Source organism: Neodiprion fabricii, chromosome 4 (assembly GCF_021155785.1).
Source record: "Neodiprion fabricii isolate iyNeoFabr1 chromosome 4, iyNeoFabr1.1, whole genome shotgun sequence".
Classification (NCBI taxonomy): domain Eukaryota; kingdom Metazoa; phylum Arthropoda; class Insecta; order Hymenoptera; family Diprionidae; genus Neodiprion; species Neodiprion fabricii.
In genome coordinates, this window is record NC_060242.1 from 6,581,208 (window position 1) to 6,598,774 (window position 17,567).

The window sequence follows — 17,567 nt, forward strand, 5'->3', positions numbered from 1 at the left end:
GCCTCTTTACATAAATCTAGTTATTATTATTGCCATCGTCATCATTATAAAAATCGTTATGTAATACCGAAAAGTCGTCACGCACGTTGACAATAAGAGAATCAAAAAACTGGAGATAATTAAATTTCACTCATACGTCGTTACATGAATTATGACCCTATTAGAATAGAAAATTAATCGAAGCTGCATATTAATACGTTAGTTTGATGCAATTCACTGTTTTACTACTGACAAATTTACGTTACAGTCGTTGAAAATATTAAATTCAATTCGAATTTGTTCAATTTTTTTCTACAATAGCTCGTTTTATTCAGAAGACTATTTTCTATGAAACCATTGAAACAGACTTTCGTGTTTTTTTTTCTCACGATCAGTCGTGGATTAAATCTTGCCATTTGTTGATTATGCAATCAATATCAATACGACCTTATAAAATTCAGTACTCAACAATGCCAATATCATAAAAACAGTGTTCCGAATAAAATAATCTGTCATAGTGTGAAATGGAGCAAATTCACTACATCATCGATAATTTTGAACCGATTGTATATTTGAACAAAATGAAGCATGGATATCCAACCATTTGTTAATTACAATTCCGGTATCTCTTGCTTTAATATTGTTCTACGAGTATCTTCTTAATTTTCGAAAAATAACATACCCAAGGTACGACTATTATTTGCTGATAAAATTAATAAAGAGTACCGATTTTCAGTCAATCAACCCCCTTAACCAATGACCATATAAAATGCTACTTGAGGCATAAACCATAATTTTTTAAACGACGAAAGAGAAAGAAGGTAGTGTTTGTTCGCCTTGGAAAAAGTCAAATATAAATAATATACAAATACAATAAAAACCGCACCAAGAAATAAAAATTAATATAAGAATTAGTGAAAAAAAAGAAAAACAGTGATTTCTATAAAAAAAAAAAAATCATAATCAACAATTGAATACAGGACTCAAGTGTAAGAAAAAATGAGAAAAAAAAAGAAAAGAAAACAAGACCACAACAGACAGATAAATAAATAAATAAATAAATACACTGTAAACGAGGTCGCAAAATTATCTCAAACAATATCGAAGTGATAACTAATAAACTAATGTGCAATAAAATACAACAAATAATAGTACAAGAAATTAAGATAAAATCAAATAACAGTGAATATAGTGTAAAGAGAGAGAGAGAGAGAGATCGAGCAGAAGCGAATCCTACGTAGACTCCACGCGCCGACGCGGAGACCCGTGTCAAAGAGGTGAAGAGTGTAGAGTGATGGGAAAGGGGTTGGAGGGGGGTGGAGGGAGGAGGAGGTGGTATCGCGACGCCTCGCATCGCCTCCTCCTCATCTGCCGGTGAAAAGCATGAATGAACCGGCGGCCGGCCGAGCGGAGCCGAGTCGAGCCGAGTCGAGCCGAGCCGAGCACGAAAGCCGAGCTTGCGAGGAGAGAGAGCAAGGTGTGCTCTGTAGATGACGTTACGTGCCGTGAACCGACTGCCTGCCTGCCCCCCACCACCAACATCGAGGTACCAGCGCGCATCTATCTCGTTCGCGGAGGAGGATGGGGTGTAAGAATACGTACATTAGGAATGATGAAAGAATTGCAGGGGCTGTAATATCTGTGATTTTTTATTAAGTATAATGTCTAATTTATAGAATTCCAAGTGTGGATGGATTAGGGAAAGATTGAAAGGTTCAGGATGTCGAATCACTGAGTGTGGAATCGTCGGAATTCGTCGAGATAAAGATTCTACATTCCGTAGTTGTATGTTCTGACATTTGTATATTTTCAAATTTTATGGTAGTCAAGACTTTCCAAGTTTTTATAATTCTACGAATTTGATTATCGCCTCTTTGAAAATTCGATATTTCAGTACTTCGGTTATAAACCAAAATTTTATATTTTTCATCCCCGCCCGGTTCAATTAATCGATTTGATTTTTTCTAGATCTTTATCATAGCTGTGGACATTCGTTTCATAAATATTTTTCGACGTTGCATTGTATTATTATTATTATTATTATTATTATTATTATTATTATTATTATTATTATTATTATTATTATTGTTATTATCATTATCATTATCATTATCATTATCATTATCACTATTACTATTCTTTTCGAGTTAAGTAGAATTATAGTTTTAATTGAATTGTGAAATAATACAGAATTCAGAAATGTTGTTATCGATAAGTATCAAAATTCATGCGGATGCTCAAGTTACAGCATAAAACTTGTACGCATGTGAATCGTTTTCGTAAAGTACAGTGATTTTATTCATCACACAGTGATTCGTAGTGAAAAAAAAAAAATAAATAAATAAATAAATAAAATGTACGATCAATCAAATATACGTAAATAATTAATTAGGACCACTCCACGAATTTTAATCATTACGTATAATAAAAGTTATATACAAAATTTTTCGTCACATTTCTCCTCCCGTATTATTAACGCGATATACGCATGTTTTAACATACATAATATATAGAATTCGGATGAGAAGTTTTCTGTCATTGCGTAAGTATAAGAAATTAAAATAGAAACATTCATGATCCGGAATGTATTTTCCACTATTTTTTCTACCGCTTCAACAGCTAAAAATAAATTATGGTTAAATTTATTTACGAAAACGGATAATAAAGAATTTACGAAACAAGCAGACTTGATTTTTATCATAGAGAAGAAGAAAAATTAGAGATATTTATAACTCGGTAACAGGTATGTTATACGATGGCCCGAAAAATTATGTATAACTTTCCGTTACATTCTCTGTCTGTCTATACCAACTCCCCTTCTCTCTCACTCTCTCTCTCTCTCATTCTATCTCTCTCTATTGCCGTTCATCTGCTAATCTCGCATAGTCGTGAATTCCTCGCCAAGTTAAAGTTATGTAACAGGTATAATAAGCGCGTTTATAAGGTATTCGTATCGTAAGAACAAACACACACACACACACACAAGCACATTATACCCGACGAATAACGAAACAAAGAGAAAGAGAAAGAGAGATCGAGCTGCTTCGCAGACTCGGTTCATTGTAAATCGGCGACGATCTTCGGCTCGATATTAATACAAAATTCTCGACAATCCGAATAGCCGCTAAAATTCCAACGATTCGGAAGCCCCCACCAATAAAAATAAAATAAAAAATTGAATGACATAAAAAAAAAAAATTGATTAAACGAACGAAACAAAAGTATGCGAATAGATGCTGATTAAATGTTCATCCAACTCGACTGTATAATACGTTGATTACATAATCGCGGATATGTCCCGAAAATAGAATTCACAACAATGTTCATACATTGTGACTAAATTTTACTGTGCAAGTAACTTGTAACATAAGAGGTATAAACGGAGTTCTGATCACACCAAATCATTTACTTGTAACGAATATCTAGTTAATTACTATACTCGATTTCCAAGATATTGTGGACAAGTACGCGAAAAATTAATTATATACTTTTTACACGCATAACTAATTACACGCGAAGTCACTACAATGCCAAGAATTAAATACTGAAGATATTACACTTCTTTTTTTGCAGCGTTATAACGAACGTATCGCTTAATACCGTCGAACATTCAATCAACCGTCAAGATTCTAATTTCAATCAAAAGGATTAAATTATTTAAACAGTCATTAGTACATAAATATAGTCGTGTAGGTATACCGCAATAAAAAAAAAAAAAAACATATATATATATATATATATATATATATATATATATATATAATATCGAACCGAATGAAACCTTCAAGAATGCTTTCTGTCAAATTTAGATTCCATTAGGGTAAACGAGATTTATTTGAACCGAAATAACCTCATGAATGGGAAAAAAAAAATTCAAGTTATTCCCCCCGAAGCGAGATTTCATTCTTTTTTTTTCCACATCAATGATGCTGCGGTAATTCGATGACTGCAGACTGTAAATTTCACGGAGTGATGAAATACATCGTATGATTGATTCGTGTGCAATAAACGATGCGTAAGAATTCAAAGCTGTTTAAAAATAAGGGTCACATCGCTCGAGGAGCAGCGACACAACTTACAGGGTGAGTCAGTACAGAGAAATAAAAGAAACTTGTATTTACGACACTGCGCATATTTGCGTGTGCAACGTGTTGCGGATGTAATTAAAATATAACAGACACAACATCTGCAGAGTTGATGAGGATGGGGTTTGTGGTCAGAGTGTCGCGAATAATTTAATATGGTATAATATAATATAATAAAATGCGCGAACGTTCGGATTATACTCTTGCAGAATTAGTGGGATTTATCGCAAACAATGATCGTCGTCTTGTTACATCATCGCGTAAAATTTGCCCCTAGTCATAAACAAAGGAAATCGTTGTATGCCTGTGCCAAAAGTACCATTCATAAATTATATCCTCATATTACCATATGAGGTATGATCATTTTCATGTTATACGGAGTGCGCTCTGGTCAGCTGGTACCACGAATCGACGACCGAGTAATTTGTAAAACATAACCTCACGTTCCGTCACGTGGCGAAAAAACTATATAAAAGAACTGTACGATATTTATTTAACAACCCTTGATGCCGACCAGAGTGGCTCACTTTCTACTAACAATATAACAAGATCATTTTCAAGCAAAAAATTCCAAATCGATTCGAAGAATGGTAAAGAAAATGATCCAGATTCTCGTGATAAGAACCCTTAAGATGATACTACAGTTAATCTTTACCGACCGAGTAAAATGTCACATATTTCGACCATAATCAAAGCCTACGCATCACTGACGACGCAGCGAAGATGCCGCAGTCATGTTGCAAAAGTAACTCAAGAAAATATATACCTGCGATATAAATTACCAACTCAACGATAAGAATGATAAATTTCTATAAATTACCGTACCCTGTGAGATAAAACTTTCTCTCTACGATACACGTATGTACTCGGCATTGCCCGTTAATGAATAGCCATATCCGGTTTATTTTCGCTGGATACCAGTAACGCTTCGACAATTTGAACGGTATAAAAAAAAATTGAAAAAGGAGGGAAAAAAAAAAGAAAACGAGTGACGTTAAGCGCGGTCGGTAAGGTAGCGATCCTCGAAAATCGGTCACGTGACGCGGCGTGCTCGAGGAATCACATGGATGCAATACCGCGTAGGCGGCGTAGGCGCCGATCGCGCGGCCTTTCCGCGTCTCCGCGACTCCGTCGATAAGGTAGGAAGTATACGGAAAGGCGAAAAGACGCGAGGCGGCGCGGAAGACGAGTCGCGTAGTATCCTCCTCCTTGCCTCCTCGCCTACCGGCTAGATTCAGAGCGTAAACTTCCTGGGGCGGGCAGGCTGGTCCTCCTCCTCCGCTCCGCGTCGTGCCGGGTTCGGTCGATAGACGCCGACGAGCCCCACCCGCCGTATCGGAGAGCCCGACCAAACGACCGACAGACCGACCGACCGACAGACCGTGTTTAGCCGGCCGCCCGTACCGTACACGGTTTGTCTATTCGGTTTTTGGCCGACTGAACGGACGGGGTTCGCTAAAACGTCGAATGGAATCAGGGATAATTTTAAATGGGGAAACTTCGAACCCTAACTAACCTCTCCCTAGTCGGGTTGCACTATTATTCCCAATCAATATACATTGTCCCCCGCATAATTCTTTTTTTTCTTTTTCTTTCTTTCGATAGGGGTGAAAAACTAGAATTGCTGATTCGTAGGAGGAACGGAATATCATCGAATTTCCATATAGGCGAAAATTTTATTCGTAGAATTTAGTAGTGTGGAAAGTTCGAGTAAGGATAATTGAAAACGTAGGTAGTCGAAGTGCGGAAAAACATGGTATAAAAAAAAAAATTTTAACATTTTTAAATTCGATGATCTTTTGATCTTTCTATATTTTTACCCCCCGACAACATTAGCACCATTTTCTGTGACACAATGTACGTTAGGGCGGTTATTATATTGAACATTTTCGAAATTTCACCCGGATGCGCCTTAAATTGGTTACCAATAAATAAATAAATAAATAAATAAATAAATAAATAAATAAATAGGAATTGCCATTTAAAATCTAGATATTTTTTAATCGACTTTTGGTTTCTAACATATACGTTGATGGTGGGAGGAGTAACTATTTGCAGAAAATTTATAAGCGTAAGAAATCAATCAGCATTGATGCTACTATTTGATAAAAATATCAGCATCGTTAAATGGAGGATTTTATATCGATATAATTATTATCCGCTGACACCAAAGTCACAAATAAATCAAATTCCAATTTATAGACGATGTTGATACTTTATTGTATGTTAGAATCAATGCTCGCTGACTTCTAACAATAACAGATCTTTTTGTAAACAACTAGTAGTAATTGGTGGTAAAAAAAAAATCGCGACAAATCATTTTCATAGATAACCATCAGATTTTGGAAACTTGAAACTTTGAAGGTGCAATCGAGGAATTTTTCTTTTTTTTTTCTTCTTTTTTAATGTGAAATGTATTTCGTTTAATGCCGCGTTTGCCGCACATTTTCAGTACCATTCAAAAATCACGAAGTGGCGACGTTTTTTTCCATCAAAAAGTATAGCGTTACATTAACTTTACAATTTACATACTTCAACCTTACTGCATGGCAGCATGAAAAAACGCGGCCGTTCGATTCAAGCAAACCGGCCACGGCACATGATTTACAAAGTCAAAGTTCCCACCAGGTTAAAGTACAAGATTTGGTAAGGTTAACGTAACGAAGTATCGAGAATAAAGAAACAATGTCACTTCGTCACTTTAGAATGACTTATCAGATGAGTTGATTTGAGTTTTAATTGCATAACATTTAATTAGGTTTCATAGTTTAACCTTTTGTATCACACATTATTGAGCCGAGTTAACTTTTACAACAAGATATTATTGTACAGAGTTTTTTCTCCGAATTTGAAATTTTCGTCCGCCATATTGAATTTTTTAAACCCTATTTCAGACTCGTCATCAGCAAATTCGAAAACTTATATAATTTAATACGTGAAACCGTGTATATTCCCAGTAATTCTAATCGATGACACTTTCGAAAATTAAAATATCGAATAATTCGTCTTTCGTTATTTTACTTTCGCATGTTCGAGATTTCGATATATCGGCCATTAACGATGAATCTTGAATCGGAAAATTATTGTTACACGCATGCATCTAACGTTATTTTGTTAAAAAACGTACATAAAATTTACAGAAAATTCAATTTCAACAATTGTCACACCTGCATCCAACTATCATACGTATATATATATATATATATATATATATATACGCGAAGTACATTTCTCCGCGTTAAAAAGTTTCGCAATACGAATGCAGTGGGATATGTATGTATATATAATGATGGTATGATAAATATGGCCTAGCCTGCCCTGCAGAGGCACCTGAAAAATCCGACCTCGGATGGAAAACCACTTTAAACTTCCCGCCACCGCCGCCGCAAAACACAAAATGCTGCCCGAGGCACTTTCGGCTGACCCTCGAATTGAATTTGATTAAAACACATCCCCCTCCCCCGTATACGGGAAAGAATAAAAAAAAAAAAAAAAAAAAAAAGAAAGAAAAAGAAAAAAAAAAAGAAAATATGCAAACACCGCCGCAAATTTCCACCATGAAAAATATTTTTGCGCGGAAATATCGTTTTGCTGATCGCGTGTCGTTTTTACAAATGTCAAAAGCATTTTCAATTATGAATAAAAGATGAAAAAAAAAAAAAAAAAAAGTGTAAACGATATGAATTATCGACTACTCAAAATGTGCGCCACGTTTCGTAATGTAGTTGCATCTGTTTTTTAACACAGCAATAGTAATCTCAAGTTCCACGTTGTCCATAAATCGTCTTATTAGCTTTTAAATTTAAAATAAATAGGGCTTTGATTTTTGGTTTTTTTTTTTTTTTGGTTCTTTTTTTATCTTGGAACCAATTCGATTTACGTGATTTCTACGCGTGTAAATTGACGAAATTCAAATTTTCTTTCTTCGCATTCTACACAATGCGACTTCTCCACGGCACGATTTATTTTCGCTCGGGAAAAAAAAAGAAAGAAAAGAAAAGAAAAGAGAACAAGAAACTCAACACATTGCAATTAATCTTACTAATGCAGGATATGTTAATGCGGTACGTGTGATTATGCAGATATAAATAAACATAAATATTTCCTTCGTGTAATGAATTCTAAGCATTTTTTCTTCTATATTTATACGTGCGTAAGCTGCATGATAGAAAGTAAGTAAAAATTTCCCACACAATCAGTGGAACAGGAGTTAAATTCTCTGTACTGATCAGTGATGATTGGAAGAAAAAAAAAAAACTTAAAAGTTAATTCTTTCCGTATTAAACGGGTAAAAAAAAATATATATATATATATATATGACAAATACATTGTACGAAAAACTTCGTTTCGGTTAGAATTCGAAATATTTTTTTTATAAAATTCAACTACTCAATAATTATACTCAATGATCGCATATTCATCTTACGAATGTCGCTGCAAAAACATTGATGAAAAAAGATTAGGAATTCTTTTTATCTGTTGTTACATATGATTATATTATCTTATATTTATTTATTTATTTATTTTTGCATAAAATATAACGATTGGTATGCACGGCGAAGAATATGAAAAGAATTACAGTGCTTCAGATAAAATGAGTAAGATACTTAGAAACAGAGAAGACATAAAAGGTTCTTATCGAAGCAAGACAACCACCGCAACGGCGGTCAGACGTGACCGCTCATAGATTATAGAACGGCCACTAATGACCAAAGATAAAATAATTGTTGCCGAGTCGTTGAGTTTACATACAATGGAAGGAATACGAAAATACATTTGCCCGTTTGTATCTGAAAAATCTGTTCAATTCTCGATGCATAAAATAAATAAATAAATAAATAAATAAATAAATGAATAAGCCAGAGGCTGAAGTTAGTAACGTTAGCGTAACGAAACATTGGGGGGGGGGGGGGGGGGGATAATTATTTGCAATTTTGTAGTGACTTTGAAGTGACCAAATTTTGAAAATATACGTATTACTTTTGCCTTGTTATAATTTACTGCAATTCAGAGATTCCTAAAATTACGAAATAACGTGTTTTCCGAAACACGAATCATATTTCAATAATGTTGTTAAAAAAAAATTATGTTAAAATATGGTATGAGTCAATAAAAATTGAAACGATTAAATCAGGAATTTCCCGATATTATCATCCTGGGATTACCCTCATTATTACTATTTATACTTCCTGTGACTCATGAACTGTTCATCATTTTATAAACAAAAGAAAAAGAAAAACACGTAGGGAATAAGTTTGCATTTACAAGTGGTGCAAGAAACGTGAACTTTTAATCAATTTTGTTTCTGCTATAATCTACTTAAGAAAAACGAAAAACAAAGCCTCACTAGATAAATTAGATAGACGACAATTAGTCAAAGAATATAAATGTCAATTTATAAACAATATGTTCAATATATGTAAAAAAAAAAAAATGTATGTAAGAAAGAAAATCTACCAATTTAAAAATTTTTTGATCGATAAATAGAAATCGCCAATTGTTTAATTATTACTCGATTGATCCTCGTTTATACTCCTTGACGATTGACACGTTATTTTTTTTTTTTTTTCGTCCTGTAAGAGGGGAAAAAAGAAAAAGAAAGAATGGGAATACCAATCCGACGACAGGACAGTTTCACAATCAGAGAAAATCAATAACAATATAAAACGTTACGAAGTAGGAAAACTTTAATATTACTTCAATACAGCGACGTATAATTTATTATTAGTAAGAATTCATTTAATCCAAAGGATACGTCACGGATAGGATCAAAAAAAAAAACAGAAACAATCAGCAAATAATAGACGAGAGAAGAAATGAAACAAAAATAATAAAATTACTACTTCGTACATTCAGGCATCCGTTTCCGGTGTGTTCCAATCATTTCATCCCATTCCTGTATTATTAATACATCATTTCGCGGAAGAATTTCACTCGTCATTGTTAAAAATAAATTACAAGACGATGTACAGGATTTTTAATACCAAACGATACTGTGTAAATTTAATTCTTGTCGCCTGTCTTCTTTGCGACAACGAAATATCTCGAATTATATGCATGTGTGTACGTTAGGGTGGTCCTTATATGGGGGATAAAAAAAAAAATAAATTAATAAAATAATAATAATAATTTAAAAAAAAAAAAAAATTCGTAGTGGAACCTGTCGAAACAGTTCCAAATGGTGAAAAAAAAAAAAGAAATTCCCTATTTCTTTCACATTTTTATTTCATTCCCCTAGTCTCCTTATTTGAGCGGGAATTTTCAAATTATTCATAAAAATATCCTCATTCACTACAATTCGTACTTTATTTTAATCAAGGTTATTCGTAGGCAAATAAATCCATATTCACAAATATTCAGTGAGATTCATCTTCTTTTCAGTGAAAAATAAAAAATCGTATGGAACCATTTTTTTTTTTTTCTTATTTTCTCTTCAACATGACAAATGATCAGATGAAGTAAAAAGATTATCTCAATATTTGCATGTCACCGACTGTGACATTACGTAGTGCCGACATGTGGGTTATTCCATTACAGTGCTGACTAACTGAATGCCAGTGTTTTGTTTCGATTTATTTATTTATTTAATAATAATTTTTTTTTTCCAACTTTTCACCGAAAAAAAGATGTATCTCTATCGAATATTCGAGAATATTGATGTTTTTTATTTGCCTACGAATAACTTTGAAATGAAACAAAGTACGAAACATATCGAACGAGCATTATATTTACGAATAATTTGAAACTTCCCGCTCAAATAGGGAGACTAGGGGAATGAAATGAAGATGTGAAAGAATTGGGGATTTGGATTATATATATGTTTATAGGGTTTTCCATAAAACTCAGTAAAGGCTTGACATGACATTCTTTGATTTCATCAAGGATTGTTCCCGTCTTGGTACGGTTTCCGAAAACCTTCCAAGAACAATTTTCGCGACGGTGTGGAAATTCCGAATTTGAAAAGTTCCGGTGAAGTGGCAAATTCTGAATTTTTTGATGGTGAGACATGAAGCAAAGAAATCAAACTTTAACGAAACATCGAAGTTTCAAATGGTCCAAGATTTTCAGTTCTGTGAATTTTGATCTTGGTGTAATTTCACCAGTTTCATCTTTCTCTGTTTCAGATTTTCCACATATCTACGTTCGGAATCCTGGTCATTTTGATTTTCGATTTTTCACATTTTTTTACACCAACTCGTTGAGCAAACTACGCTGTGTGAATATATTATAATTTTCAGAATCTTACATTTCGGAACTTTGATCCGAAAAATCCACAATGAAATCAAAAAATTATACATACGTATATGCGTAAGTAAAAAAAAAAAACAGATAAAAAAAAAACAAACAAGTATAAAATCAAAATGGCAAGAAAAAAGAAAAGAAATGAATTTTCTTTCAAACGGATGATGAGAGGTTCACAAGATAAAGATATTCAACGTCGCCATAATTGAGTTGCAAATGCCAAAAAAAAAATCATTATTGGCAATTTCCGAATGACTTTCAAGGAGTTGACTTTACAAAATAAATGTGATTACGTTTTTTGTTTATACTATGGTTTACTAAATTTCAGACAATCCTGAATACTCGAAATAATAATAATATAATCATCATTTTGTACTTTTTATTTTTCGACTTCTTACGAGTTCGTCGTGCAAATTCTAACCAATTTCACATTATATTGTTGTTCCTCTTGTTATTATTATCATGAGATCTGTTGTAGTTTTTTTTTTTTTTTTACTCTTATTACCATTATACACCAATACGAAGAAAATAGTAGATTACTGTTTCACTTGTTGCGAAATTCTTTTCATTCAACATCATTTACGCACAAGACTCGACTCGTCGGTGCAAGTAAAAAAAAAAATAGATAAACAAATAAACGAAACAATAATTGGACAAGTTATGAAGAGTTGTTACAACAAGTCTACCCCGGTTATTTTAAGAAGAAGATAAGATAAAAAAAATTAAAAAAAAAACTATGATTAAGTACAGAAATAATCAGAATGATAGAAAAGTGTTTAATCTACTACACTTAAATGACCGGATTTAAAAGATGAAAACAAGTAGAAAAAAATAAGAGCAGTACACACAATTAGCATAATTGCACACCAAATAAAGTTTGCGTTATACCGTGTAGATTCAATTGTAGATGAATAATCAGGGCAGCAGAATCGTTATTTGCGAATGAAAATTTTTAAAACTGGAGATGAAGTAGCGTTTATAAAAATGTAACAATGTGAGAATTTTAGATTCATGGAAGGTTGATAATTTAGCAGACCTAAAGTTGTTCATCAAAATAATTGAAAGTGTGCCGCATGTGAAAATAAGGTGCTTTTCAAGATCTACTTAAATTTCTTATTTAAAAATTAGATGCTTTTCCCTTTTCAACAACTAATAATAAAATTGCAAACAAATTTGTCTAGGTTTCTGTACTTGTTTATACCCATGTGAAAATAGGGAATTTCCGTATATTCGCTTTCATTTTTGGCACTTTGTTGATTCGTAATTTTGTAATTTTTTTTTTTTTCTTTTAGAATCAATAGATTGTTTGCAAGATTTTCATTTGATTAGAGACACGTAAATTTCATTGCAACAATAACGTTGGGCTAATAACCCTGACAATGAGAAAAATGATTAAACAAGTTTAATCATCCATTTGCGATAATTAGCAAGTCTTATCTCATTTAAAAATTAAAAAAACAAATGACCTCCCAAATCTCGTCTTTAGTCAATTTCGTCCCACACAGTAATTAATTATTCGTCATATAAAAATCAAAATATAAACAGTCTTATTCGATGCATTCTACGACACGGTGAACATTATTTTTTTTTTTACTTGTTATGTAACCGGTCTTGCAGAAAAAATTATATCATTTCTTGCAGCAATTACGACATTGGCGAATTAGGAAAAGTCGTGTCTGAACAAAAATCTCGATTTTTTACTCAACGATCTACATACTTTGACCTCATTAAAAAATTTTAATCAAGGTCCTCGTTTTACCCTTTAATTTCTCTCTCTCTCTCTCCCACGTTTCCGTAAACACAATTCGAAATTCGGTTTACGCAATAGGGAGGAAAAAAAAAATTACACACATACGAATGAGTCTAGAATTATCCTACATTGAAATTTCATTAATTAGCTATTATCTAGATCTTGAATAATCGTAGCCAAAACATGACCTAATAAATATTTTTTATCACAAATTGAAAGCTGACAGTGAAATTTGACGAACAAACATGATGGGACATTTAGAAATATCAGTTGAAGAGGTCAAATACACGATTATTCACGGTTTCGTTGCTACCGTATAAAAAGCCCATGTTTCATAAACTACATAATTAACAACTTATCAACCTTTAATTTAAGTTTTACGTAACATTTTCATTACGGTCGTTTACCTACATTTATAATACCGAGTTTCTAATGCGATAAAATAAAATCCGTACACAGAAACGACAGTTTACACAACCGGTTGGTCAGTTTTTTTTTTTTTTTTTTCTTTCAAACATACGGTTTCGAAAACTTTGCATTCTACAAAATTAGGCGACCGTGTCAAAAAGGTGTGCTAATGAACAAATATATTAGGAAAATTACATGCGAACCCAACCAACGTCTGAACCTCGTCCCATTTTTGATTTCGATCAAAAAATTTTCTGCAATTATCTCAACTCTGAAACATTGATCTGATTTTTTTTAGATTTTTAATTCAACTTGTTAATTATTTATAAATATCTGGAGTCATCTTGGAAAGTACCTTGTTGAACATTTTCAAACACGGTATTTTCTTTTCCAATCATTTCATGATGGACCAATTTTCTTCCTATCTTTTTTTTTCTTTTTTTTTTTTTGCACTACAACTTTTTTGGTTGACTAAAACATTGTCTAAACCGTCGGAAAATATCCAAAAAATACTGAAAACTTCTATTTTTTACTTAGAACATTTCTAGACCAGTTTCATTACGAAGTGCATATTAAAAAAAAAAAGATGAACGTGTTAAAAAAAATAGACAAAAATTGCTCTATAATGAAACCGATCCATAAATGTTGTAAAGAAAAAAATAGAAGTTTTGATAATTTTGCAGGAACTTTTTGACATAAAAAAAAAAAAAAAAACAAATTGCCCGATAATGGACTCAGTTGTGAAATGTTTGGAATAGAAGACACAGTTTGTGAGAATTTTGAAAAAAGTTGCTTTTCAAAAATCACTTTAAATATTTATAAATAATTGAGCGATTGAATGAAAAATATTAAATAAATTCACGGTACTTGACTGTTTCGGAGTTGGGACAAACGTGGAAATTTTTTTTTTTTAACAAAATCAAAAATGGGATGAGGGGGTCAGACAATGGTCGGATTCGCACGGAATTCCCCATATATAATACATATTATATATATATATACAACCTACCGGTTTATGAAAAGTATATTACTAAACGTTTTTATATTTCCTGCTAATACCCTTTTTAAACGGATTCTACGCAAGTGATTTAAAAATTAATTTTGTTCAAAACTAGTATGGTTTTCGCGTATTGTTAGTTTGCGTTCAGTGCGTAAAGTAATCGTTTCCACGCCACGTGCATAAAAATAAGAGGAATGGTACGATTAAGAAAAAAAAAGGTCCAAAAAAAAAAAATTTTTTTTTTTTTTTTTTTGATTTATCGTTGACGCGAGTTTCGAAACAGTATCAATAACATACCACTCCTGAAAATTAGTTCAATTCCCATAAAGATGTATTTGAAAGTCGATGATGAACAAAATTCAGATCAGAAGCAACTCTTCTCTATTTGTTCAGTTCGTATGTTACGCATTATCAATATATTATATAAAATATTTCTATTAAACGGTATTCACATTGTTCCAATTGTGTATAATAATAATAATAATAATAATAATAATAATAATAATAATAATAATAATAATAATAATGACAATAATGACGACGATGACAACGACGACAAACTTCTCCACCAGCATACGAGTGTCGTCTCGAAACTGTTGCGTTCAATTATATTCAATCATTCCATCCACATCTCACGCGACGTATCACCTATTACAAAACAATCATAACAATCCTCCAGGCTGTTGCCATAACTCTCTTAGAGTTTCGGAGCACTACTCTCCGCCACGGTGCGATATTACACACACACATTAACCTATTCATTCTTACGGGGGTTGGTGTTGCAGACGATAATAAATTCGCCCGCGATGCAAGCGCAAACTGTCCAAGAATATAAGGGTCAAGTGGTACAGGCGTTTGCTTTTTAAAAATCAGTTTCCCCACTTGTTTCCCCTCTTCGCGCGGACCGGCACGAATAGAGAGAGAGGTACACGTATGTAACGGAAGACGGTCGGGGGATGGACGGATAGGGGGTGGGGAGGGAGGGTGGGAGAAGGGGCGGCGGCAAGACGACGACGGAAACAACCAATCGAGAAGTATGAAAAGCACGTCGAACGAGAGCGGAAGTAGAGGGAAGAGATGATTGCAGTTGTGACATTGACAATGAGATGGAAGATAGGAGTGTGGGGGAGGGGGGGGGGGGGGGCAGAGAATCGCTGCAGCGAGTGATTTCATTCGGTGAATAGCGAGCGAGCGAGAAGTGTGAATTAGACGAAATACGATATTAAGACTGAAAAAATTGAGGCAAAGTGTGAAGAGGAAGGAATGATAAAGAAAAATACAAAAAAAAGAAAGAAATTTCTCACCCAAGAGCAACAGCTTGAGCTCTCGCCTCGCATCTCGCTTGTCCCTCCGAAGTTGCCTCTCGATCTCTTGGTTGATCCGCTTCTGTTCCTTGGCCTCTTCCGACAGGCAGCACGCCATGTTTCAGGGCAAAATCCTCGGAGGGAGGAGGGAGAGAGGGAGGGAGGGAGGGGGTGGTGTTGCGTCGTGTGGTGGTCGGTCCGAGTGGAGTGTAGGCTCGGCTCAGAGCTCAGCTCGGCTCAGCTCGGCTCAGCCGATATTATCTTTTGCCGTCGGCGTCGGCGGCGACGGAGGTGGTGGTCGTACTCGTAGCGGCGGCGGTGGTGCTGCAGCGGGGAACCCGAGCCACCGTGACCGCGGTGGTGGTCCTCCTCCTCCTCCTCCTCCGGTGCGGCAGCAGCCGTTTTCTCCCTTTATTTTAGCCCCGTTATTTTGTCGTCACGATGCTCGAGTCGCGGTCGTGGCGCGACGACTGAAACGGTGAATGGACGACCGGCGGCACCGGCAGCGGCGGCGGCGGCGGTGGTGGTGGTGGTGGTGGTGGCGACCTCCTCCTCCTCCTCCTCCTCCTTTTTCTTCGGCTTCTTCTTCTTCTTCTTCTTCCTCTTCCTCTTTATTTTCTTCTTCTTCTTCTTCTTTTTCTTCTTATCACCCGCGGGGCGATCCTGCTGCAGCGAAATGCCGACGACGACGATGCATCAAAACCGCACACTGTCCACTCCTGCTCCTCCCCTCGCCGGCGAGTTGAGCTTTTTATACTCGACTCGAGGACCGCACGCCACACGCCACACGCCACTCGCACCAACGAACAGCACAGGCGACGTCGTCGATCCGCGACACGCACGCACGCACGCACGAACGAACGAACGCACTGGTCACCCACGCACCGACACACTCACTTTACATTCGTTATGCCACCACCGAATCCGAGGGACTGCTGGAGCTGGACGATAACACGGCGAGGACTCGTCGAGTCGGTTCGTTCCGTTTCGATCGGTCAAACGGGAGGCTAGGCACCGTGCGCTCGGTTTTCCCTCTGCCTTGAATCGTCCCACAGGCCCCCCCGCGTACAGAGTTTTACGTTTCACGTCTCTCCTCCGACTCGAATTCGAGCCGCTCTGTGTCACTCTTTATCTTTCCCTCTTTCTCCTTCGCCTCCACCTCCGCACTCCGCGCCACTCCGCACGGCTCGACCCTCGTTGGCTCGTTCGGAAACTCGCTCGCTAGCTCGCTGGGTGTGGTGGGCCGCTCGCCTCAGGTAACGTATGTATGTATGTACGTACGTACAGACGACGACGCAGATCGTCTGCTGCAACGGACCAGCCCTCCTCCTCGACTCGCGCCGCGCCCGCGATACTCGCCGTTTATATCCGGCGGAGTTGTGGGGGCCGACGAGGAGCGCAAATGATCCTATTAGACAAACTAGATTTTCCGAAGCCTGTCGCCACGGTGTGCACGTGTTTATTTAATATGATTAAACACACTAACGAAATAGACAGGAGACGTAAGGGGGAGGCACGGCGAACGGATCGGCCGGCGTTTAGGTTAAATTATTATTAACACAGTTTATCACCGCACTTGACGCACTGTTTACTTTTAGTACGGCATCACCTTTTCAACGAAACTCACGGATATATCCATCGGGCACTGAGAACCGGCTTCGATTACCTTTCACCCGAAACACGAGCGAATATCCACTTCGATTACACGGTAACCGCCTATCGCAAGATGGCGTCCATGTAATCTTACAGCGCCACTTCCCGTCATGCATTCGCAACTGAAAACAAACACCGCTCCGCGG

The 17,567-nt window shown here is 35.8% G+C and overlaps 1 protein-coding gene across 4 annotated transcripts in view; it reads right to left on the minus strand.

The window, feature by feature from the left end:
• Positions 1 to 17,501, minus strand: part of LOC124181532 (G protein alpha q subunit) — a 36,665-nt gene extending 19,164 nt beyond the window's left edge. The window contains exon 1 of one of the 4 annotated variants that reach the window (XM_046568183.1): positions 15,769 to 17,500. In XM_046568183.1, coding sequence (XP_046424139.1) covers positions 15,769 to 15,886 — 118 coding nt within the window. In that variant the 5' untranslated portion in view covers positions 15,887 to 17,500. Of the gene's footprint in view, positions 1 to 15,768 lie in introns of all 4 variants that reach the window. The other 3 variants (XM_046568184.1, XM_046568182.1, XM_046568181.1) reach the window with 3 other exon arrangements.
• Between the last annotated feature and the right edge of the window lie 66 nt (positions 17,502 to 17,567).